Below are 25,675 nucleotides of genomic sequence, written 5' to 3'. Positions count from 1 at the left end.
ACTGTATTTCAAGGCTTCTGAAGCCGCATGATAGCTTTGTGTAAGGAAAAGACCAAAATTTAAACAGTTTTCCACTAATAATCTTCCCCCACAATGACCAGATCATTTAGTTAAGTGACTTAAACTCGAGAGCTGGATCAGTAACAGAATCTCAAATCAACTGAATGCTTGGTTCCTGATTCAACTGAATGATTGGTTCCTGATTCAACTTAACGATTGGTTCCTGAATCAACTGAACGATTGGTTCCCTGAATGATTTGATCTGAATGATTTGATGAACGACAGTCTGGTTTCCCTAACACAGACAAACATGTAGTCCCGTCCAAACACATTTGGGGGGGGGGGGGGGGGGGGGGGTTGGGGAGGACTTATAGTTGTCTCTGCATATTAAGCTGGAGCAAATATTTCAAAATGTTGAAAAAATTACACGCATCAACTTTAAACTCCATACAGTGAACCAGACACGTCTTAAAAAAGAAGATAAATGTCCTAAAGTGTGTGATTTGTTGAAGTCATCTGACGTCTATCAAATCCTGTAGCTTACGTAACACTGTGTGTGTGCTCTGTTGAAATTTCCTCTTGTTCCCCTTCCAGCTGCCAGCAGCCCTCTGGACAGCCCACGAAATGTGTCCACTGCTGTTTGCTCTCTCAACTTCCCTTTCGCCCGCAGGTAGACAAGCGCACTTTATCTTTTTTTTCTTGTTCTTCAAGTAGATGACGGGATCAGTATTCTTGATATTCTTCAGCATTTACCACTTTGTCAACTAGTGTCAGGTTCATATTATATAGTTGACTCATTTATTCTCATATGGATCTTTCTATATTGTAGACCTCACTAAGTCTGTTGCCTATTTTCTCTCTCTTCATCCCTCTTTATTTCTTCTTAGCCACCTGGCTCGAGCTGACAGGTAGCCAATCTCTTTTTCACACTATAACCTGGCCAAACCTTAATCACCTTATGTATTTCTGTGACTGTAATCTTTAGACACTACCTGTTATTTTTTTTTAATTGCTGCTTTGCATCACCATGTCTTTCCTTATGCTAGGCTTATACTACACTGTTCCATTTATGGACGTTTAAAAAAGGATGCACTTGGGAAAGTTGTGAAAATTCTATCAAATATTTAATTGAAATGTATTTAATTATTAGGTACACCTGTTCAACTGCTTATTAACGCAAGTATCTAATCAGCAAATCACATGACAGCAACTCAATGCATTTAGACATGTTCAATCTGAGCATCAGATTTGGGAAGAAAGGTGATTTAAGTGACTTTGAACATGGCATGGTTGTTGGTGCCAGACGGGCTGAGTCTGAGTGTTTCAGAAACTGCTGATCTATTGGGATTTTCACCCACAACCATCTCTAGGGTTTACAGAGAATGGTCCGAACAAGAGTAAATATCAAGTGAGCGGTGAAAATGCCTTGTTGATGCCAGAGTTCAGAGAAGAATGATCAGACTGGTTTACTGAAAGTCAACAGTAACTCAAATAACCACTTGTTACAACTGAGGTCTGCAGAAGAGCATCTCTATTGAATGCATAACATGTCATACTTTGACGCTGATGACTTACAGCAGCAGAAGACACCGGTGACACTCCTGTCAGCTAAGAACAGCACACTGAGGCTACAATCGCACTGGATCACCAAAGTTGGACAATAGAAGATTGGAAAAACGTTACCTGCTCTGATCAGTCTAGATTTCTGCTGCATCTCCAATGGCAGGGTCAGAATTTGGCGTAAACATGAAAGCATGGATCCATCCTGCCTTGTATCAATGGTTCAGGCTCCTGGTGGTGGTGTAATGGTGTGGGGGATATTTTCTTGGCACACTTTGTACCAATTGAACAGTGTTTTAATGCCACAGCCTATCTGAGTATTGGTGCTGACCATGTCCAGCCCTTTATGACCACACTGTACCATCTTCTGATGGCTACTTCCAACAAGAAAACGTGACATCTCACAAAGCTCAAATCATCACAAACTGGTTTCTTGAACACGATGATGAATTCACTATACTCAAATGGCTTCCACAATCACCAGATCTCAATCCAATAGAGCACCTTTGGGATGTGGTGGAACGGGAGATTCACATCATGGATGTAGAGCCGACAAATCTGCAGCAACTGCTGGATGCTATCATGTCAATATGGACCAAACTCTCTGAGGAATATTTCCAGCATCTTGCTGAATCTATGCCACGAAGAATTAAGGCAGTTCTGAAGGAATAAGGGGGTCCAACTCGGTACTTGCAAGGTGTACATAATAAAGTGGCCGGTGTGTGTGTGTGTGTGTATATATATGTGTGTTAATATATAAAGAGAGAGAGAATCACTTGTTGTGGTCTAAGCGCCCACATACAGTTTTGAGTGATAGCGTATCATTCTGTCTCCTGAAATTGTCTTTTTCTCTCCACAGGGTGGAAGGGAGACGGTGGTCTCTGGCTTCACTTCCGTCCTCAGGTTACGGGACCAACCCTCCCAGCTCAACTGTCTCAGTATGTGGCTTTCATTTATCTACAATTCAAATCTTACATTTATGTGCTTGATGAACATAAATAGCATTTTGTTTGAAACGACGTGAGAGTGCGTATATAGTGACAATTTTCATTTTCAGCTGAACTTTCCATTAAAACCCTTTAATAGTGAAAGAGCAAATGAGAAGGAATTGTTCCGGTATGAATCAGCTCTTTGAAACTTCCTCATGTTTCTGCATACCTAGACAATTATTGATAGGTTTAAGGATGGTTTTTGGTAAATTTGGGACCGTTTTATATTAATTGTGGCCATGTATTTGACGATGCATTTGTTGTTTTGCAGTCATCTTCCTCATCTCAAGAACGACTGCACCAGCTTCCATACCAACCCACACAGGACGAGCTTCATTTCCTGTTCAAACACTTCCGAAGTTCAGAGAGCATAACTGATGAAGATGGGCGGCCCTCCCCGTTTATAAGACCCCGGTCACGTAGCCTTAGGTAAATAAAAACACACATGCACTGATTAATTTCAGCATAGGATGCCAATATTTGCATCTTAAAAATATGGTTATTAAGGATTAATCATTAAATCTCCTTGAGTGGAGTTTTATAGTCTGACCTGGAGCTGGATTCATGAAAAAAAAAATTAAGATAAGTTAAGAAATTTGTAAGAATGTTCCTAAGTGCAATTATTGTTAAAATAGCTGTTTAAAAAGAGCCTGTCTCAGGAAGATGCAGCGGTTATTCCCATTGATTTGCGCGCTCTCTAGAGTGATTGCGTCCGGTATCTGTGTGCTGCCACGCTAGAGTTAATGCATCGTATATGCGTTCACTCTAGTGATGTTTTCCTGATCAATCGGTGTCACTTCAGAGTAATCATCGACATTCCTGGAACTAGTAACATGTATTATATGTAGCTAGTGTAATGTTGTAATGCCTAATATTTTAACCAACCCCTTTTAACATCTTATCTTTGGGGATTTAAAACTGGTTGGAGCCGGGGTGTGAAACTCACTTCCTGGAGGGCCACAGCCCTGCAGAGTTTAGCTTCAACCCTAATTAAACACACCTGATCCAGTTAATCTAGTTCTTCAGGCTTATTTGAAAACTTCAGGGCCATTTCTCAATATGCGTTCTTGTCTGTTCTTGTGGACTTGTGAAATGTCATCAGTCGCTGCCCAAGTACTGTTCCAATTCAAAGATCACATCTAGCCAAGTACAGTTCAAATCCCTGGATGTGTTCTTGCTCTGCCCCTTTTATCGAGGATGCATCGAGAGGTGACTTGAGTCAGCCAAGTATCCCAGAATGCATCTAGCACCAACCAGCAAGCGTCAATAGCAGAGGAGAAAACCCATGTAATTTAAAAATACTTATTTTATTGTGTCACGAAATGTAGTATTAATGTAGTTTTTCAGGCGAGTATGTAGGCTAGTTGTTTAAGCTCAAATTTGTGGTTTATTAATAAAGAGAGAGAGCGCCTATTTGGAAATTTGATCTGACGTTTTCAGAGTTGTGAGATCCAGGCGATCACCAGGCGCTCATTAGCCCCGTCTGGAACAGCCTTACCTTGGCTTGTCCATCTGACGTTTGCCGCTGGCTCTGATGTCTCTGTAGTGGTTAAACATGAGATATAATTCGTCTTTTGAATATCTAACGGGCGATTATTATGTTTAATATTTTTAAAATGTAAATGAAAAGAGGTAGGGTTGTTTTATATTTTGTTTTGTTCTAAATATACATTCAGAGAAGATAATCAATGTACGTGTTGCCTGAATCACATTTGTGTGGCTATTAATGTTTAAGATTTTTCAAATGAAACGAAAAGAGGCAGAGTGGTGTTTTATAACACATTTAATTTTATTGTTGGCTAAAATATACATACTGAGATAACTGGAGTAGCCAGAGCAAGCTGAGTGACACTTTCAAGTACGCTGCTGTACCATTTGCAAAATTACTGGTCCTCGGGAGTTTGTTCTCCTTTGTCGTACTTGGCAAGTCCGAACTACCAAGGGCGCAAGTCTGAACTTTGCGTATTTGCTATTGAGAAACGCCCCAGGTATGTGTGTTGGAGCAGGGTTGGAACTAAACTCTGCAGGGCTGTGGCCCTCCAGAAAAGTTATTTACGAACGATTGTTCTTAAGAACATTCTTTAGAGAGGTTTTTTGGAATACTAAATATTCTTATCTTTTTTCTTAAGTAAGAAAATAGCAAGAAAAATGTTAAAAATGTTTTGTGAATCCGGCTCCTGGAGTTTTATTATATCCACATTGACTATATAAGAGCAGTGTGATCTAGTGGTGAGCATGCATCCTCTGGCATATTGAGCTGTGGTGTTCATGGTGGCTATTGGGGTTTGAGTCTGGCTTGCACAATTTCAATGACTAATCGGTGTAGTGAAAATACATTTTGTATTTACTCACTCATTTTGTTCCAAACCCATATGACTGACTTTCTTCCATTGAGCACAAAGGACAAAATGTCAAGACTTTTTTTCCTGCTCTTTTCCATGCATTTCCAATAAATTCCAAGTTTTCCAAGTTTTTGGTGATAAAGACTTATTTTGTAAAATCTTGACATCCAGCCTAATTCATCCTGCATTAATGATATTTTCGATTACAAATCGCACTTTGACTTGATTTGGTTAGAAGATTTGGTTACTTATAAATTATTAATTATGGTCTGTACCCAACACAAAGCTACCATATGACTTCTAAAAACTTTTTTTAAAATTGTATGGTGCCTTTTCTCCTTTTTTTGAGCCTCAGTTCCCCATTTATTATAATTGGATGGAAAAGAATGACCAGAAAGAAAGTCATATGGGTTTGGAATGATGTGAGGGTGAGTAAATAATGACAGGGGTTTCATTTTTGGGTGAACTATCTGTTTCAGTGATGTTGCATAGCTTCCTGTCAGATTAGTGGACTCCTGACTAATAGGAATATCCAGGCTTCCCCCCATCAAAACAAAAGGAGTGTTTTTGTTTTGCATAAGAACCTCCCTCGAGGCTGAGTCAGAGAAGAAATTTCACTACAGTGTAATTGAACACTGGGGTTTGAAATTTGCATCTGGCCAATTGAGATTCAAGAGGACGATTCTGAAGTAGAAACTAAAACTAAAATCTGATGAAGGTTTTTGTTTTTATCGCAGCAGTCTGTTGGTTTTGCTCTGCTGCTGTGCAACGCCTCACCTTTAGCTCACATCTCTGCAGGATTCAGAGGTGTAGATGTCCACCCACAATGCTTCACGCCTCAAACAGTCGCTCGCTCAATTGGTTTTTGAAATAAAAGGGGTTTAGCTGGAATGATTATCAATAAAGTATTTAACCTTTGATCTACATGATGGAGGTTTTCATCTGTTCTTTTCCTTGTTTTAGCCCTGGACGAACTGGTGGTTCCTTTGATAATGAAATTATAATGATGAACCATGTCTATAAGGAGCGCTTTCCAAAGGTATGTAGCGCCAAACTCGCTGAACAGATTATTACCTGTTTTTCCTCCCCAAATCTGAGGTGTTGAACGTTCTCTCTGCTGTGCAGGCTACCGCTCAGATGGAGGAGCGTTTGCTGGACGTCATCAGGCACTTTTCCCCAGACAGCACCCTACCGCTGGGAGACGGAGTCCTGGGATTTATCCAGCACCAGTTGGTGGAGTTGGCCAGGGACTGTCTGGATAAATCCCAGAAGGGCCTGATTACATCTCTATACTTCATGGAGCTGCAGGATAATTTGGACAAAATGCTGCACGAGGTGAGGCGGGAATCTCTAAAAAGAACACCTAATATTTCTAATTTATACAAGATATGTATCACTTGATGTGCAGTGGACAGCTACACTGAAAGTAAATCCAGATATGTGTTTCTGTATGAGACTAATTGTTGATTTTGGAGATGTGGCCTTCTGTACACATGTACAGAAAAGCTAAAAACAATGTAAAGATTATAGCGACATAATGGCTGCATTCACCTGGTCAGATTTTTGGACAGCCATATTTACGGAGAAGTATGAATTTCAAATTGTTGCATATTGTCATGGACAGGGGCAAAACATACTTTCTGAAAAGACGTTAGTCAGTCCCACTGAAGAACCGCAGAGCATTTTATCATCAACACATCTTAATCATGCTCTGAACCACCTTTAGCAAACCCCAAGTTTGTTTGCAATCGCGCCAAGACCACCTCGATCAGGCGTTCTCGGAGCGATTGTTTTGGTGCGGATCCGATTGCCGTGTTCACACATATGCCTGAACGAACCAAACCACGGGAGAAAACGTGCCAGGTTCCGAAAGAAACGCTCAGGTGTGAAAGCCCCCTAAATTAAACTTGAAACTTTGAAGTAAGACTGAAATAGTATTTTCTTGTAAAACGTACTCCAGGCTCCAATCTTTGTTTTAACTCCACAAAAACATTTTCTCCAGTGTAGGAGATTTGGCCTGGCAGGTATTGTACGGACTTCGACATGTAGTATGGTTCTTATGTCTGGGCGGCACAAGTTTAAATCAGGTTTGAGTTTGGTGGTGAGTCCTTTTCATAACTATATGAAGCCATATTCTGCTGCTTTGAAGCCGTATTCTGCTGCTTTAGCCCCTGTCAACTTGGTAACGCTGGCATTTTCTGATTATGCCAAAGTCAACGGGTGTTCTGAGATGGTGGTTTGTCAGGAATATCAGGTTGACAGTGACATTAGGTCAGTGTTGGGTTCTGTCACCGGTGTTGTTAGTGTCCTGCCACTGGCTTTAAAGGGCCAGAAACATCACGCATTCTCAAAAGAGACTGTGACCACTTCCACTAATGAGTGTGAAATATGCCTCATTCGCTATGGTGTTTTTACACTATAAATGCTTTATAAGATGTTTTTTTTTAATAATTTTTTTTACGCCTAGTAAAAAAAGAGCATCTGTTAGCTGAGAGTTAGCAGCATGTGCTCAAATTTGCATACGTGTGAGTGTTTGCGAGCGTGTGTATCTGCGCGTGGCTTCATGTATAAATGTATGCGTACCCTTCAGCAGAGGTTTTGAGTAGAAATATAGATCTCCCCGTTCAAGCTCCATGCTCATCTTTGCAACTACAGGGTGTTAGTTTCCATAGCAACGCTTACGCCCACCCTGTATGTAGTGTTCAGACAACCCCAGGCAAGACTGTCAGATCGCTGCTGTGCAGTGGATGTCGTGCTCATAGATAAGGCTATTAAAGTGTTTCCCACTTCCCTTAGTCAGCGGTGCCAACACAGGCCCCTGATGCCGCAGTCATGCCGCAGTTTAACTGCTCTAACCATTCAATCATCAAACTGTTGTGATTGATAGTCAAATCCTGTGGTTTTGTGTTGGTATTGGGTAACATCAGTCCGATCTACACTGATCCTCTGTCACTCTCTACTCCCTTCTGGGATGTGAAAGTCTTTGTCGGTTGACTGATATGTTGCTGAGGTCTAAAGAGCAGGTTGACCGATGGCTGACATAAAGATAAAAAAAGATGTGAACAAAATGAAAAGTTTATTATCTAGCCTATAAACAGTGTTGTTGGTAGATTTGAAACTGCAGGAAGTTATCTTATCAGCCTTGGCCAATAATATTAAAATGGACCAATTTTGGCTGATATATTGGGCTATCACTACTTTAAACATGTTGCATTAATGCTGTTTGTTATTACAGTATATGGGAACCCAATTCTGCCACTCAATCATTTTTTAAATTAAAGTCAATTAAATAATGTTATCAAATGTCTAAAGTGTATAAATAGTCAAGTATGTAAATATAAGTGCAAATGATCTGAAAATATTTTACATATGATAATAAAGAATAGTTGGAATAAAATATTTATTATTTAAATGTTACTTTTATTGTTTATCTTTACAATAAGTAATTTGTACTATTTAATATCAATATGGTGTATAACTTTGTATTAGATAATAAATCTTAATAAATTAGTAAAGCTATAACATTTATTTCCAGGGTTAAATCTGTATTTTCAGACTTTTGGAAATCGGTTTTATTTTTTTCACAAATTCCTTTATTTTTTCTGAATTTATGAAATAATGAAACGTAACAACAATTTGAAGTTTAATTCATGAAATCAAATTTAACAACAATTTATTAAAAGTTTAATTTAACTAAATTTCTGGGCCATATTAAATGTTTTATTTTTCCCCAATTCTGTGTTTTCTGATTACATTTTTCTGGATTTGGTTTTAATGGTTTAATTTGATTAATTGTACAGTCCATCACAGAAATCATAGGGCTCTACTCACTGTAGTTATTTTGATTAGCGAAGTGATTGATCATTGCATTTTTAATTGTATGTATTTATTAATTTCCAAATTTGTTATCATACTGTATCAAAGTTTATCATTTTCTCAAATAATTATTGAAAGTCACAATACCCCATGTTAAGCATGGCCCTTGATCATAAATAGATTGTAAATTTTGACATCTTTGCTCATGTAAACATAAGGGAGTCGGACAGCCTAAAGCTGTGCATCATTATAAAGCTCCGTGCTGCAGGGGCACAAGTCACATTCAAGTCTGAGCTAGAGAGAGAGAGAGAGAGCGAGAGAGACTCGCTGGCTGCCGTGCTAAAAAAGGAAACAGTTCATTGTTTTGATGTGACGGTTCGTGTCGAGTTAGAAGCATCCATGTTTCCCTCACACCCCTCTTGCTGTGGCATTTGGCTGTCTGCGAAACATGAGTCACACATCTTATCATGCTATGAGGCTCTTTAATGCTGATTTGATAGCATGTCTCCCTCACTTTGTTCAGCTTCATCAAATGCTTGAAAATGCAGTAATTTTAGTTTGTCGTAGGAGTCCCCTGACCGAGCTTGATCCCTTGTTTACTTAGCTTTTCACCTAAACAACCTTACGCAAGGAGACAGCAGCTCAAGATAGATTAAACTGTTTCATGTGCTCGGTCGCAGACTCTTGGTTTAGGAAATGATATCTGATTTAATGTTTCAACGTTCTGCTCAATCTTTGGATTTTGCAGTATAATGCATGTTAAGTCCAGATTCAGTGAGAATGGAGAGTTGATTAAAATTCACACAAGTGCCTGGAAAGGATTTGATCCTGTAGCACCAGAGCATAAGTAGCTCATTACCTCCCACTCCCACATCCCACAAGCCAGCAGATTCCCCTGCACAAACAAGAAATAACATTCCAGTCACTTCGCCAAATACTGTCCAGTGTTCAGGACGGACACAGTGTTCTTGTGTTATTTGATGACTAGCACAGTATGCTGCTTAAATGGTGTGCCTTATTAAATTAATTCACATCTTCAGTGTTTTGTGACATTTTAATTTCCCCCTGAAGTCCACTTATTATGTTAGACAACATTGCTCAAAACAGTCGTACTTTAGTTTTTCCGTTTCCACCCGCTCTTTTTTTTTTTTTTTTTGCTACTGTACCTTTAAGACAAGTATATGTATATGACCTCTAATGATTGTTAAGGGCCAGCTAAGTAGCTGGATACTGAATAGTTATGTACACAAGGGATGTGCAAAACATACACTACTATTCAAATGTTTGGGGTCGCTTATTTAAAAAAGTGAATCCTTTTATTGAGCAATGATGCATTAAATTGATCAAGTGACACTTTTATAATATTGCAAAAGTTTTCTATTTCAAATGAATTGTTCTATTGAACTTCCTATTTAACTTTGTTTATAAAAAATATTAAGCAGCACAACTGTTTTCTACACTGATCAAAGTAGGGATGGGACGATTACCGGTTTCACTATAAACCACGATAAAATGTACTGACGGTTAGTAATATCGTTTAAAATTTAATTATCATTAAAACCGTGTTTGATTATCGCGATTTTAGATCCTGTTCAGCCAGCAACAGTCTGACGCAGGCGCAGCGCGCAATGTTGTTTGTTTTTTTATTCAAGAAGGAATTGCGGAAGGCAGTGACCGTGCTCGGGAGATTTTTCTGCCTTTTAAGAGAACCAGTTCTGAGGTGTGGTCATATTTTGGCTTTAACAAAAGTCCTGAGGGAAACTTAATCAAGGATGGACACCCTGTCAGCTCTAACATGCACAAGAAAAAGTAACCGAGTCGTCTTGTGTGACCATTACGTTACCCAGTGTTGTATAGCGAACGCAAGGCAAGTTAACTTTGACCTCAATACCAGGGAAATAATTGGGCATAAAATGTTGTTTTAAGTTGAACTATTTTATATCAATCACTTGAAATAAACGTGAAGCTTCCGCAAAGAAAAGTTCGCAACAAGTGGCTTTGAGCCAAAGACGAACGAACAAGTTCAAACAAGACTATGTGACATTTAAGGGATAATAATTTATATTCATTATACACTTACACTGATTTACACACTTACACCACATAATTACGGGGACATTGAATTGAGATTAATGTTTCAAATCTTACCTGTTTATAAATCCATTATGTACAGCATACAAAACAATTGTTCAGACAAGATGATCACAACAATATTATCAAACTCTGTAAACAAATCAACTCTGATTTAATATTCAATACAATTAAAAACGGAGACACAAGACGGCAAGTTGTATTTGAATGAAACGAGAGAGCGCGTCCATTGTGATACATGTAATGGTGTAACGTCTGTCAGAGAGTTTGAATACTGCCCAGATACAAGACAGTGCAAATTAACTGGTAGTTCCACGAGACTTTTATAGATGTTTTCTCTCAGTTAAGCACACTCTTCACATACATGTCGAAGAGCGAATGTTAAAAGGGAAAATAAAACACTCTAAAACACGCTACAAATCAAAGTGGAAGTAAACATTAACACATTATAATAAAACAACGGTCAGCAGTAGAGTCATCTTCCTCTTTGCGCGAGCAATCTCACTCTCACTGTGCGTGCGCGGTCACATAAAAAGAGCATGCATACAATAACGTACGCCATAGAAGAAGTTATCTTTAAGGCACATCAACATTCATGTCATGAACATACAGTAGGCGGCCGTTACAATGGATGTGCGCGGTGTTATAATGCGTTGCTATTGACGACCGTCATTATAAGGAAGGAAATACCACATAATAGAATCTTGCTTTAAAAAGTCAATAGAGCTGCTTGTTTTATTTGTTGTTTGTTGATTTTCAAATATAAAACTTGTTGAAATGTCTTCAGTGTGATCATCAACTCTTTGTGAAAAACTTGTATCTCGTTTTAACAAAACCGTGATAATATTGATAATCGCGATAATTTTGGTCACTATAATCGTGATATTAAATTTTCATACCGTCCCATCCCTAGATCAAAGTAAGAAATGTTTCTTGAGCACCAAATCATCAAATTTGAATGATTTCTGAAGGATCATGTGATACTGAAGACTACAGTAATGATACTGAAAATTCAGTTGAAAGACTGAAACTATTGAAACTACTATAGTATAGTTCTTCAGTAGGGTGGTCCTTATTTTTAAAGTCTCCAATTGTCATGCTCTTAACCCTTCAAATTGTTCCTTTATATAACAGCATGCCCATTTTTATGGCAGTAACATAATAATTACTGGTAGCTCAATAGCTTTAAACTTTCTGAGATTTTGATGATTTTCGTAAAAACAGATCATTTGAATTGGTATTGTACCTGGCTAGTAACATTCCCCCAAAAAAAGCATCTAATGCACCATATATTCCTAAATATGTATTTTAGATACATTTTTAGATACATATCTCAGTTTACTTATTGTAGAAACTAAATCCAAATTAATCCATCCATGACCCGGTTTAGCAGATTTACCTTTCCTGGTGGAATCAATACATATTTCTATTGATGATCACCTTGGTTACTGTTTGGGTTTAGAGCACATTTTTTGGTTTAAAAAATTACATTATGTTCCTTGAAATTGACCCGGAACTTTGGCCGAATCAAGGAGATTATCAGGAGGCACAGGCAACCATACATGCAATGAAAGTAGTCAATGTTCACGCCGAGAGAGGAGTGGCTCTGATTCAAGAATACAATGGCTATCTCACACTCTGAAGAACAATTGCAGTTTCTCCTTCATGTGGTGGAAGATCACCGACGGATCTATCCAGACTGCAAAAAGTCAACACTGGCTGCTGAGCATCAGAAATGAGGGATTGTTGAAATTGTTGTAGATTGTTGTCATGTCAGTGTTGCTCTGATTTCAATAAAATGTAGTTCATTTGCAGCAACAAGTAAGAAACTGTCCCAGAATTAGCTACAAAGTATATCAGTAAAATGTTGATATAACACTTTTTTCCCCCTTATTTGCAATTTAAATGTTTACAGACAACTGTTTTTTTTAATGCCAGTGTTGATTATAAAATTAAGTTTTGCTTTGGCTTTCAGCTGAATGAATGAAGTTTCATTGTTTGTGTAACAATTTTATTTTGTGTGTTTTCGATCAACTTTTTCGGGGCAAAATGTTTTTCTTTTTTTTCCGGCCAAATATTTTTGGTTGGCTTAAATTTCGGTGCATCACAAAATATCTCTTAAATAGAACTTTACCACATACATGGTATGATTTTAGGAGATCAAGACAAATCATGCAATGCCCCTTTAATATAGTGTGTGTTTGTCTGTCTAAGGCTCTGGAGCGCTCTGAGAGTGAGGAGGTTTCAGTGATCACACAGCTGGTGAAGAAGATCCTCATCATCATCTCACGTCCTGCACGACTGCTGGAGTGTCTGGTGAGATTCTGCACCTACACTGATTCACAGCTCTCCCGTGAATGTTCCTCACGGCCTGACACTCCTGAGACTGTGCTCCTTATTTTTACTGTGTAGGAGTTTGACCCTGAGGAGTTCTACCATTTACTAGAGGCTGCAGAAGGTCATGCCAAAGTCGGCCAGGGCATCAAAACCGATATTCCCAGATATATTATCAACCAGCTTGGGCTCAACCGAGATCCTCTTGATGGTGCGATAGCTGTCGTTTATCTCATGATGGTCTTGTTTGGATAGCCTGTCAGTTTCTCTTTAGGCTCATTATGTTGTGTCTTTCATCTGTTTTGACAGAAGTTGTGCAGTTAGAGGAGCAGTACGACTTTGGACACACACTGACAGTTGATTCTGAAGAAACGGCAGAGGTAAAAGGACAACAAAAAGATATGGAGCATTAAATAGCCTTTCTAGGTTTCATAAGACGTCACTAACGATACATCTCTTCCTGTTGCTTACAGCAGAATAAATCTTTACCCACACCACCTCGAAGAAAACCGCTGGAGAGTGATTTTGAGACCTTAAAACTCATCAGTAATGGGGCTTATGGGTAAGCAAATCTAGGTATTCAAATCTTGATATTCTAGGTATTATCAACTGGCCGGAATTTTGAGATCGCAATAGACGCAAAGAGCTATAATGCGCTAAGAGCTCGCTCAAGTCCTGGGGAGCTAAACCATTTAGTGCTTTGTAAGTAATCAGCAATATTTTAAAATGTATACAGTGTTTAATAGGGAGTTTACATGATTACATGATGACAGTGCGTGCACACTTGTGAGACAGGGCGAGTGTGGGTTAATGCAGATGTATTTGGAGGTTATGTTTTGTTATTGGCCCTGGACATTTATATTTAATAGGTGGATAGGTTAATAGGGGCTTTTGCACCGGAGGAACCTTTTCATTGTTCCTAGAACACTATTGTGTTTATGTATTTTTTGGCGTGTTCGCCCGCAGGGACTGGGAACGATTTTAGTTCTTGGAATGCCTTTTGGGGGAACTAAATGAGCTCCTTCAGAGTAGGGTCTTACGTCACTGATAGTTCCTATAGTGCCCGCTTTTTAAAACATTTTTTAATTAATTGCAACTAAAGAATGATTTCAAGCTTTCAAATTCAAGAATTTTCTTCACCAAAAACTACTAACTGTGAGTGTGTTGACAATTCAATAGTTGGAGGTTAAATTACCTTAAGAATATATCAGAAAAAAAGACTTCTTGAATTAAAATGTCAAAAAAAGAGGTTTGAAATATTTCTATTTACAGTGTTTTTTTATGGTGTTAAATATCTATTTTAATCAAATATAGAAATTGAAAGTGTGTGTGTGTGTGTGTGTACATATGTATATATAAAAATATAAATAATATTATTTCATGGCCCTAAACCCACCAGTCAACTGGCCACAACTCAATACTTTTATTTTAATATATGTGTTTATATGAAGGTCTGTGATGTATCTTGCTGTGTTCTCCATCTATCCTGCAGGGCTGTGTATCTGGTAAGGCATAAAGAAACTCGACAAAGATTTGCAATGAAAAAGATCAACCGACAAAACCTGATTCTGCGAAACCAGATCCAGCAGGTGTTTGTGGAGCGAGACATCCTGACATTTGCAGAGAACCCTTTTGTGGTCAGCATGTTCTGCTCCTTTGAGACCCGCAGACATCTGTGCATGGTCATGGAGTATGTGGAAGGTAAACTCAACAAAACTCTGTTGTGAACATGTATGTTTAAGTACAAATTGCCATTAAACAATCAGTCAGAAATTAGACCGATTTAAAATCACCATGAAATCAAAATGGACAATTCCTATTTTTTTTGTGGAATTTATTGTCAGTGTTTATTATAAATGATTTATCTGTGCACATCATTATTTTTTGTTAAATTCATGCCCTCGTATTCTTTAATTTATATATATAGTTTGAATATATTCGATTTTATATATACATTAGTCAACATTTGAAGTGGATCAAAACCTTTCATCAAAGTTATACATGAATTTTGAACAATAGCCGTTCTTGTCTTAGGACAACTTTGATTAACTTTTTTGATCCACTTTATATATATATATATATATATATATATATATATATATATATATATATATATATATATATATATATATAATATAATATAATATAATATAAAATGTTTTATTAATTATTATTATTAATGCATGTATATGTCATACACATGTATAAATAAATATGTCTGGGCTAATATGATCTTCAGGTGGTGACTGTGCCAATGTGCTAAAGAACATGGGCCCACTTCCTGTGGACATGACCAGGATGTACTTTGCGGAGACAGTTTTGGCACTGGAGTACCTCCACAGTTACGGCATTGTGCACCGAGATCTCAAACCAGACAAGTGAGAAAATACCTAAAAACCTCTTAGGCAACTGTGTGGAAATGTAGCTTGTTAAACGGTTCTGTTAACCCTTCACAGCCTCTTGATTACTTCAATGGGGCACATCAAACTCACCGACTTCGGGCTCTCCAAAATCGGCCTGATGAACATGACAACCAATCTGTATGAGGGCCACATTGAGAAAGACACCAGGGAGTTTATCGACAAGCAGGTGGGCAAGAGCACAATACTCCTTGGAAACAATTTATGTCAATTTTCAAGAACTGTTATTGATATTAATGTAGAGTCAATCATTATGTTGTAGGTTTGTGGCACTCCAGAGTACATTGCTCCAGAAGTGATCCTGCGGCAGGGCTATGGGAAACCCGTCGACTGGTGGGCCATGGGCATCATCCTATATGAATTTCTGGTGGGATGTGTTCCGTTCTTCGGGGACACACCAGAAGAGCTTTTTGGGCAGGTTGTCAGCGGTGAGTTCAGATGAATGTGTTTTAAACAGCTGGTGAGACACAGATATTGTTAAAAGAAACAGGAAGCTTTACCAACTGCTTTAAAATGAAACCGTGATCAAAGGATTTGATACTCGCTGTTTCTTACGCAGATGAGATTATCTGGCCAGATGGGGATGATACTCTTCCTGTAGACGCCCAGGACATGATCACACGATTACTGAACCAAAGCCCGCTGGAGAGACTTGGAACAGGTGCTTTGTCTTTCATTCATTCATGCTTCAATTGTTAAGAATTGTAGCTATATATAGTTCGCACAAAAATGCAAATCCTCGTGTTGTTCCAAACCAGACATATGACATATTTCATCTGTGGAGGAAAAAAGAAGATATTCTGAGAAATGTCTCAAAGTTGTTTTTTATATAACCAGAGAGTGTCCAAAACTAAACTGGTTGCACAAAACTATTGTATTGCTATAAAAATATAATAGTATGAAAAACGAACATTACCTCGAGTAGAATGAAATGACAAAAAAAATATGCTATGGCCTATTTAAGTTGAAAACAAATTCTTTAGAGTTCGCTATCCTTCAAACAACTATTTTATGTAGAGATTTGGACAAGTATGACTTCCCGTGTGTTTGTAGGTGGGGCTCCAGAAGTAAAGCAGCATTTGTTCTTCAGTGGTCTGGACTGGAACGGACTCCTGCGTCAGAAAGCTGAATTCATCCCTCAGCTGGAGGCCGAAGATGACACTAGTTATTTTGACAGTGAGTTCCACTTATTCAACACAGGAAAGAGGAGGTCTGGGAGGTCCATAAATGCCTGGAGCAAAGCGCTCTGGAAATATCAGCGCATTCTTGTGCCTTATGCAATGGGGTGCAGTTATTATTTCTTCATTGTACTTTACTATTACCCCCTAAATCCTTTGGTTTTCTTTCCTCTGTAGCACGATCTGAACGCTACCATCATTTGGCCTCCGATGAGGATGATGAAACCAATGATGAGGAGTCTTCACTAGAAATACGAGGGTTTTCTTCTTGGTCAAATCGTTTCAGCAAGGTTGGGTCCTTTTGCTGTCTGCGCATTTTGATAATGTTGAAAGCTTTTTTATTACATGTGTGTGACTGAACAGTCATAATCATATTGTTTATTTCTTGTACTTGCCACTTTCTTTCACTGAATTTTTCTTTTTTTTAATTTTAAACTTTAATTACCCATTTTATTTTGTTTTTTTATGTTTTTTTATTTTTTTTGGAGGCAGAAACAGGCTTCCATAAACCACACATTTTATCGCGTTAAAATGAATAGTATGAAAAGAGTAGTCAGACAAATGTTTGAAATACACACAGATGAGATGAAGGCTCGTATCAGTATCACATGGGTTTTACTAGGGCTGTCACGATTCCTCAATTCAACTTGAGTACTTTGAGTATTAAAAAAAATCCTGGATTCAGGGATTAAAGTTCTCCGTCGCTACGACGGATTTCCGTTAATTGCAGCAAGTCTATGACGGATTTCCGTCAATATGGTTCCAGTCTGTCCTTAATGTCTTAAATTCACTTTTCATAATTTTAAGGCCGTAAATAGGCTTTCATTTCTCATAGTGTAATAAATGTCTTAACTTTAGTTTGAATAGTCTTAAATTAAGGAAAGACGAGGTGTATTCACCCTGCTGAGTGGGATGTGATCAAAGCCTGGAGTGGAGCAAAAGCACGTTCCTCTCTCCACTCTAAGCATTCTGTAATCACTTCGCTCATGGTCCACTCCGGGTTTTCAATTACCGCTCACGGAAAGTGCATGTCAGGCTACAGCTGAGCGCTGAGGTAGAACTATATTTCGGTTACCATGGACACACTTATAATGCAGGTAGGGCTGGGCGATATATCAATATAAAAAATATATCGATATATTTTTGAAATGCGATATGGAATTAGACCATATCGCATATCGATATAGTTCAAATTTGCGCTGTGATCCTTGCTCCCCTCTCCTCCGCTCCTCCTTTTCCACTCTGCGTGCGTGTTTAGAGCATGTTATGAGAGGCGAATCATGACTACTTCAGAAAACCCAGCACAATAGGAACTACCAGGCAGTGACATAAGTGTACGCTGAAATAAAGTTTTTCACCTCAGAAAAACGGACGTTCTTGTCCTGTCAGCCATTATACTGTTCTCGTAGCGCACACTCAATTGCACGCGCAAATGCAGCGGCGCGCGCTGTATCGCCTCACTGATCAAGTGCAAAAGAAACTATGAGCATGCAACGCCGTTACGTTGTAAATTACCCGAAATAAAAGTAATGCAGGGATGATTTTCATTCTATTCACCAGGAGCAGTTTCCATGTTTCATTAACAGTTAATGTTAATATTGTGTATTCACCATCGTAACTGTCGTTTCCATATTAACCCCAAAATGCCACTATTTTTCTTTGTATTATTTTTTATATTTTTAAATGACTGTAGTGGCTCATACCAACATTATATTAACAAAAACTAGTTTGGGACTGCTATTTAATAGCTTTAGCATAGGCCTAATGTTTATGTATTAGTACTAGTCTTTACTATTAGTCATATTCTTACAATTTATGTTAAATAAAGGGGAAAAGTACTTTTTTTAACACTAATTTTGTGTAAACGTGTTATAATTTGCCTATATATAATATTTTCCCCTTTACTTAACGAAAGTTTAAGTAAAGGGGAAGGCTTAGCGAAATGGGGGGAGAATGGCAAGCCTTTTAGTTCGTGGACTAAAAAAATCAAACAGCCAGGTACGTCTTTGCACAGTATGTCACAGGAGACTTCAATATGGCAATAATGGTAAAAAAGTGCTAGGTCACCATCAATCAGAAGCTAGTCACAATGCTGCCGTTCGTGCTCTACAGTAGCCTACATGCTCCCTGCCTGGTTTTCATAGATTAAAATAGCTTTTAAAATACGCCTACTGGCAATATTAAAGCGGTTTAAAACGTCTCCCCTTAAAACGCTATTGGTCTCGACTATGTAAAAAGTTAAAGGAATATGACTTGGCCTAAAAAAAAAATTCAGTCAGAAGAATTTTTTTCACTTTAATCCCTGTGGATTGCAATTTACCCGTGTCGAGTAACTGGCAAAATAACAGAAGTGGCGCATTCCACGTACGCGAATCCATGAAGTGCATTATTAGACCGTTTTCTTAGGCTGCACGATAGGGTCGGGATCTTAAAATAGCAACGGTATCAGTTTCAATACCGTCATTACCGGCACTTATATATAATATATAAATATAATTTATTTAATGCCTAAAATGCTTATGTGTGGTTGTCATCATGTGACAGTGTGGAGGAGAAAGAGAGAGAGAGAGAAGGGAGAGGCGGTAAATACTTAGGAGGCAATTTGTAAATTGTGCAATAAAAAGGTGAACGTGAGAGATGGAAACACCTCTAACCTAATGTCACATCTCCGAAACAACCACCCACTCACTGCTGCGAGGATGCATTTTGCCCCGAGTTCATTAAATAAGCGCATTAGTTCATATTTGTTAAAATATTATAATGTTATTTTTTTTCATCTATGTTGATAATGAAAAGTGAACAGCACGAGTAAGATGGGATGCATCGGGAGTCAGACATTTTGACCACTTAATTAAGTTTCGTTTTGTAAAAGGCCTTTCTTTAAAGTGAATTTCGTTTTGTAAAAATTGTATCTTAACCAATTGCTTGGATTTAATAAATAAGAATAAAATATAGCAGACAATAATCATGACATGATCGTGCGCTGGCGCGGCGCGGTCACTTGCATTGAAATCTCATCATAAATTAACCGAAACTCAGTGTATGCCTCACAGACATGACAGATAGGCCTATATCTAAATAAAGCTTGAAATTTCATTAAACGAAACAATTCAGAACGAAAAGAAATAGGCTAGCCTACTCTCTGATTATGTAATCCATGATGTACATTTCTCTCTATCGTTCACTATGGAGATGGCGATCGTAAATTTCTTTAAACGAAACAATACAAAACAAAAAGAAAAGAAATATAGGCAGCATCTCTGATTAATCCATGATGTGCATTTCTCTCTATAGGCGCGCGCGCGTTCACTACGGAGATAGCAATCGTCAATTTCTTTAAACGAAACAATTCAAAACGGAATGAAAAAGGCTATCCTATACCTTCTGATTATGTCATCCATGATTTGCATTTCTCTCTATATATGCGCGTTCACTAGGAGATGGCGATCGTCAACTTAATCTTTGCAGCAGACGCTGACAGAAAAGTTGTATTAATAAAAATCAATGGACGCGTGTCACCAGATTTACAAATGCACTTCTTGCTTGTTGCACGCACACATTTCAAAATAATGAGATATTATGTTGAAAAAATGTATTAATAATAATAAATCTTTAATAATATTTGATTGAATGTTGAATGTTGTGCTTGTTTAATTTAATAAAATTAATACTTTAATTGTGATAATTAAAATAATTAAATATTATATATTAAGTGTCCCATTTTTGCTCATTTATTAATGGTATTTATATCTAGCACCCCCTCAGCACCTGCGTTAAAAATTATTTGGCGCCGCCATATTATAACGGCCCACGTATTAAAAATAGTCAAGTCTAAATCGGGCTCGGGCTCATAATTACATTTAATGCCGTCAGCCGGGCTCGGACACAACGTGCAGGGGTTGGGCTTGATTTTTATTTATTTATTTATTTTGCCTGATCTGGTATTCAGTTTCTGAACGGTCTGGTTGGTGACGCTGTCTGAGCCTGTGAGTTTGGGTTACTTTACAACGTTTATTTGGGAACGCAATGTGCGCCATTTCATCAAGTTTGTAACGCAAACCATTTGTAAACATTATAAATATGCAAACTGTTCATAGCGATTTAAAAATTTGCATGTTTTGATGTCCATTTAGTCTCGTTTAAGAATCACTTCTATCGTAAAGTAGTGTCCAAACACGAAAGATTAAGTTAACATTTGAATTAAATGTCGTTTGGTCAATGTTAAACAAGAAAAGTGTAACAACACCAGGCTGTTGGCGTCCTCTGCAGACATTTGAATATAATACATAATGTACATAAGATGATTGTTAAAATACATAATATAAACAGTGTTGGTCTATAAAACCATATGATTACTTGTTTTGATACTTCATTTGAACCAAATATTATTGTCTCATTGTTATTATATGTAAGGGATAATCCACGGCTAGCTTAGCATAAAACGATTTTAATGCACAATGTGGAAAGAACTTCCCGACGAGAAGTGCATTAAAATCGTTAAATGCACAGCTAGCCGTCGATTATCCCGCTTATACCATGGTCATTTGCCAGCATTAATAACTGCAGCAGTTATTGATGTCTGCAGCGTAATATTTAACCGGAATTGACATTATTTTCATCAGTTAAGGCTCGTTAGATCTAGCATTCTGCCCTCTTTAAATCAGACACAGAGATGAAGTAGTGTGTAAGATTGCATTTATTTGATGAATAAATTATAGCATTTAATTGAATTAATTATCGAGAGAGAGATTCATACCTGCGTCTGTTCAGCTTCTCTATTAATAATGAAGCTGTGAGTTTAATTACTTCAAAATAGCAGTGTAACCCCTAGTTTATGAGAAACATAATGTAGCAATTCATTAGCGAAGCTGTTTTATTACTAAAATTCACAGGGCAGCGTTAAGTTTCTGTTCTCCTCCCTGAATGTTTCTGTGTGTGTGAAGCATGATCTCTGGGCGAGTGGCGGATGTGCGTTTCAATGAAAACAGTGCATTAATATAAAATGGTGATTAAACTGACTTGGTACTACCTGTGCATTAAATGTTTTTTTTGCACACCTTCCAGCCAATCCGAATCGAGTATTCAAACAGACAGTGGTATAAATGTTTCAAGTCATTTTAAAGGCTTAGGTCTTTGCTTAGGTCTATTTCTATTACCACGAAAAAATATCTGATAACTTGATTAATCGTCAAAATAATCTACAGATTACTCTATTACCAAAATAATTGTTAGTGACAACCCTAGTTATACCTTTTAATAAATGAATCATGGGTGGTGCATAGAATATTTCTATAATAGCATATTTCTATGATATTAAATAATTATTTAATATCTGTAATTAAACTTTTGCTTTTAAATAGTTTTTTTTTTTAAACAAGACCACTGCTGTATTTCCCAGCTAAACATGGGAAACATTTTTCTGTTGTGTGGCCATTTTTCTCTCTCTTTCTCTGACATTTCTCATCCACAATTGTGTAGGTGTACAGCAGCACAGAGCACCTGGCCACCCCATCCCTGAGCTTCTCCTCCGACCGCAGTCACAGTGAGGAGATCGAGGACCGGGCAGACACTCACTCTCCTGGAGAGATCCGACGGCAGGCCTCCACTGGAGACAAGAGGCTCTCGGCTCAGAGGGCAAGGTGCGAATCAAGGAATCAAGAAATGCATTCACCCCAAAATAAAAATTCTGTCATCACGTGCCATTACAAACCGATGGAACATATTATACAATACAAAAAAGTTATAATAAATAGACATTTATCAGAAAAATAAAACCTATACCCATTATAGTATTAAGTTCTGGTTAGAATATTATTCTACTTATTGCATGGTTCTCTGAAATGCATGATTCTGATCAGTTGTGACGTTCTGAGATCAGTTATTCCCCTGTAATGATAGTAATTCTGTAAAATGATCTCTCATCTGGGTATGCGAGGCCAGTGCTTCTTTCATTTCCCTCGTATCACACTGCAGACACGCTCATGTTATTCAAATGTAGCTGCTGCCATCTTGAGCCACAGTTTTTTACTTTACTTACTTTAAATTAGGATTTCAGTATTAGTAATTGGCATAGGTAATATTTTTTAAGTGTTCTTCTTGTTGCCAAAACGAATGTTTCGTACACTCGAGTGGATTATAAGAATAAACGGGTAAGAACTAGAACTGTTTTTGTTTAATTTTAGAACCGTTTCTCATCCATACAGTGGCAGTGTATCACAGAATGATCCATGCGTCAGTTTTCAGGTGGTGTACGGTAGGGTTTGATGAAAAAAAGAAAACTGAAATTGAATGCATTATTTTTCAAAAGTCCTGACCTTGGCCTTTGGTGTTCTGTGAACGACTGCGCATTCATGAGACTCTATTAGTGCCGCAGTTCACTCCGACTCGCCCAGAAAATCACAAACGCGCAGTTGTACACAGAAGACTGGTCTAGGCTCAAAGCTGCTTGAATGGTTTTCTGTGGTGAAGTGTTGAGTTTAATGAGCTAATGAAATATTTCAACTCAAGTATTTTGTCTAATTCTTTTTTTGTGGCAAGTAGCCGTGTAATAAGTAGGACCCTGACATTGTTGCGGTTTACTTTGCGGTAACAACCAGCTGTATGTGCATTATTCCTTACATGTATGTTTTCATTGAGGCTCAATCACAGTAGATGTTATTTAACAGCATTTTGAATGGGTTTTTTTTTTTTTTTTTTTTTATAGCCTGCGCCCTCGAACTTCATCCAGCTCATCTCAGCCCGAGCGTGCCGTGAGCCCCCTAGTGGTGAGCAGCACACACAGCCTAGAGGCCATGCCACGATTCGCCCTGTCCACCGATGATGAGGGTAAGTTGACTAAAAAATTGCCACTTTTTTTTACTAATTTATTGCCCTTCACAATATTCAAAACACTGGTGGCCTAGTAGTGTATACGTTCCGGCCACATAAAGATGGGAAATGAGGGTTCGATCTGTCATGTTCCAATCCTGTTGTCCCCTCATTGTCAAAAAGGACCCATTAAAGAAAATCTCTTGCTATTATGCATATACATACAGAATTATATACTGTAGTAAATGTGTCCCCTAGCAATCAAATTCAAGTCCTTGTAAATTATATTAATGTTGTGCTACATTCACTGGGTGGAGTTTTATTTTGATGCAAACCTTTTAATTCTGCAGCTGAAGTTGTTGTATCCAGCCTGCGACGACTCCGACTTCGTAGCAACAGCACAGGAACGAAACACTCGTCGCCAAGGGAACAAGGGACTCCTCAGTGCTTTGGAAACCAGCTGGAGACACCTGACAGACAGCGACTTTCACCAGGACGCAAGGTCCCCAAGTCTGCATCAGTGTCCACCCTCTCGCTCATCATCACGCCAGGTCAGACCCCAAACATAGTTACCATAGCAGCTCTAAAGAAAATGGTGGTTCTCTTCATATCTGGAGAGTGGATTTGTAGATTTTATGTCATGGTTTTGTTTCAGATGTAAAAAAAAAAAAAAAAAAAAAATTCTATTCTCTCTACATAGACTTTAAATGCGAACCTGTGAGAAACGCTGATGGTGTTCACATGCGCATTAAGAATTGGTTCTATAGTTATGTGCATTTGAATATATGTATGTATGTTTGTGACACATTTTTCTTCCTTTTCCCCAGATGACGGGACTGGCGGCCTGCAGGCGCGCTCCATTTCCTCTCGATCGTTTTCCTCTAATCCATCATCCAGAGACTCCTCCCCTAATCGAGACCTGTCACTCAGCGTCAGCAGGCTCCGCCCCCCAATCATCATCCACAGCTCTGGGAAGAAATACGGCTTCACCCTGCAGACCATTCGTGTTTACATGGGGACCAGTGACATCTACACCATAAACCACATGGTCTTGGTAAGCAGATAATCACTTCTAAAGCCTCTTATCGGAACACACTCGGTTTACACCTGGTATTAAGTTGTGTTTTGGTAGATCGGATCACAAGTAGAAAAGGGAGACACATTCCCGTTTACACCTGGTGTTTTAATCTGTCTCTTTTGTCCACTTTCAACCTCTTCTGTCCTGATTTGTTTGAGGGGGGAGGGTACATGTATGGGTTTTTTCAAATCTTTCGAAGTAACTGGCAAAATAAGCACGCGCAATTTACATATGAACATGAAAGGAGACAGAAAAATATACCGGGAGCATCAGCTTCCGTTTCTGCTCTGATAGTCGCAAGACCACGCCGAACGCTGAGAGTGTGTTAGGAATCAGGAATGGTGAGAAAACATTGTGCTTGGTACGTTTTTCGTCTTCCAACCAAACTTGGTTCTCCAGCCAACAAAGTACTTCCAGCACTTCCCATAATGTTTACGCGTTAGGTCAGTAGACGGAGAGAAGGCGGCCTTTCGTGGCTGTTCGAACACATTCGACCACATGAGCATTTACTCTACAAAATCAATCCAGTCAAATCTGTGTTTTCAACTACCTCTGGAAGTGGACAAGCTCAAAACATTTTAGACCACGTTTACACCTGTATTTAGCATCGTCCACTTGTGATCCGATCGACCAAAACGCATCTTAATACCAGGTGTAAATGGCCTCAGACATTGAGTTTTAAAGATGGATGGTTCAGTCTGTTTATTCTGATTCCTTTTGTTTTCCTCTGTCAGGGTGTAGAGGAGAGCAGCCCTGCCCATGAGGCTGGACTGCGAGCAGGTGATCTGATCACTCATGTGAATGGAGAGTCTGTGCAGGGTCTAGTGCACACAGAGATGATGGAGCTTCTCTTGAAGGTATTTGAACCGCAGCATGTTGGGATTCCCTGAACCATTGTTTAATATTCTGAGCTAGACCAAAAGCAAAATGTCAGTTGAGGAATTTCACACACAAAAAAAAAACATTTTGAAACCCTTACTTGATAGGGAATTTATTTTTATTTATTTTAACCATGTTTGTATGCCTAAAACACATTTAACCATAGTGAAATCACTTTATT

General features: G+C 38.4%; 1 protein-coding gene across 5 annotated transcripts in view; it reads left to right on the top strand.

Annotated features, from left to right (window-relative positions):
• mast3b (microtubule associated serine/threonine kinase 3b) overlaps positions 1–25,675 on the top strand; it is a 42,862-nt gene that overhangs the window by 10,033 nt on the left and 7,154 nt on the right. For 3 of the 5 annotated variants that reach the window (XM_084100314.1, XM_084100315.1, XM_084100317.1), the window contains 22 exons: positions 595–670; positions 888–908; positions 2,420–2,498; positions 2,821–2,978; positions 5,855–5,930; positions 6,017–6,226; positions 13,013–13,114; positions 13,211–13,343; positions 13,442–13,512; positions 13,606–13,694; positions 14,625–14,833; positions 15,372–15,510; positions 15,589–15,721; positions 15,815–15,980; positions 16,112–16,213; positions 16,606–16,728; positions 16,908–17,020; positions 22,209–22,369; positions 23,434–23,555; positions 23,888–24,088; positions 24,365–24,591; positions 25,350–25,472. In XM_084100314.1, coding sequence (XP_083956440.1) covers positions 595–670; positions 888–908; positions 2,420–2,498; positions 2,821–2,978; positions 5,855–5,930; positions 6,017–6,226; positions 13,013–13,114; positions 13,211–13,343; positions 13,442–13,512; positions 13,606–13,694; positions 14,625–14,833; positions 15,372–15,510; positions 15,589–15,721; positions 15,815–15,980; positions 16,112–16,213; positions 16,606–16,728; positions 16,908–17,020; positions 22,209–22,369; positions 23,434–23,555; positions 23,888–24,088; positions 24,365–24,591; positions 25,350–25,472 — 2,834 coding nt within the window. The remainder of the gene's footprint in view (positions 1–594; positions 671–887; positions 909–2,419; positions 2,499–2,820; positions 2,979–5,854; positions 5,931–6,016; positions 6,227–13,012; positions 13,115–13,210; positions 13,344–13,441; positions 13,513–13,605; positions 13,695–14,624; positions 14,834–15,371; positions 15,511–15,588; positions 15,722–15,814; positions 15,981–16,111; positions 16,214–16,605; positions 16,729–16,907; positions 17,021–22,208; positions 22,370–23,433; positions 23,556–23,887; positions 24,089–24,364; positions 24,592–25,349; positions 25,473–25,675) is intronic. The other 2 variants (XM_084100316.1, XM_084100318.1) reach the window with 1 other exon arrangement.

The sequence above is a fragment of the Abramis brama genome (assembly GCF_963993115.1).
Source record: "Abramis brama genome assembly, chromosome: 23".
Lineage (NCBI taxonomy): Eukaryota > Metazoa > Chordata > Actinopteri > Cypriniformes > Leuciscidae > Abramis > Abramis brama.
This window is presented reverse-complemented; position numbering and strand designations above follow the sequence as displayed.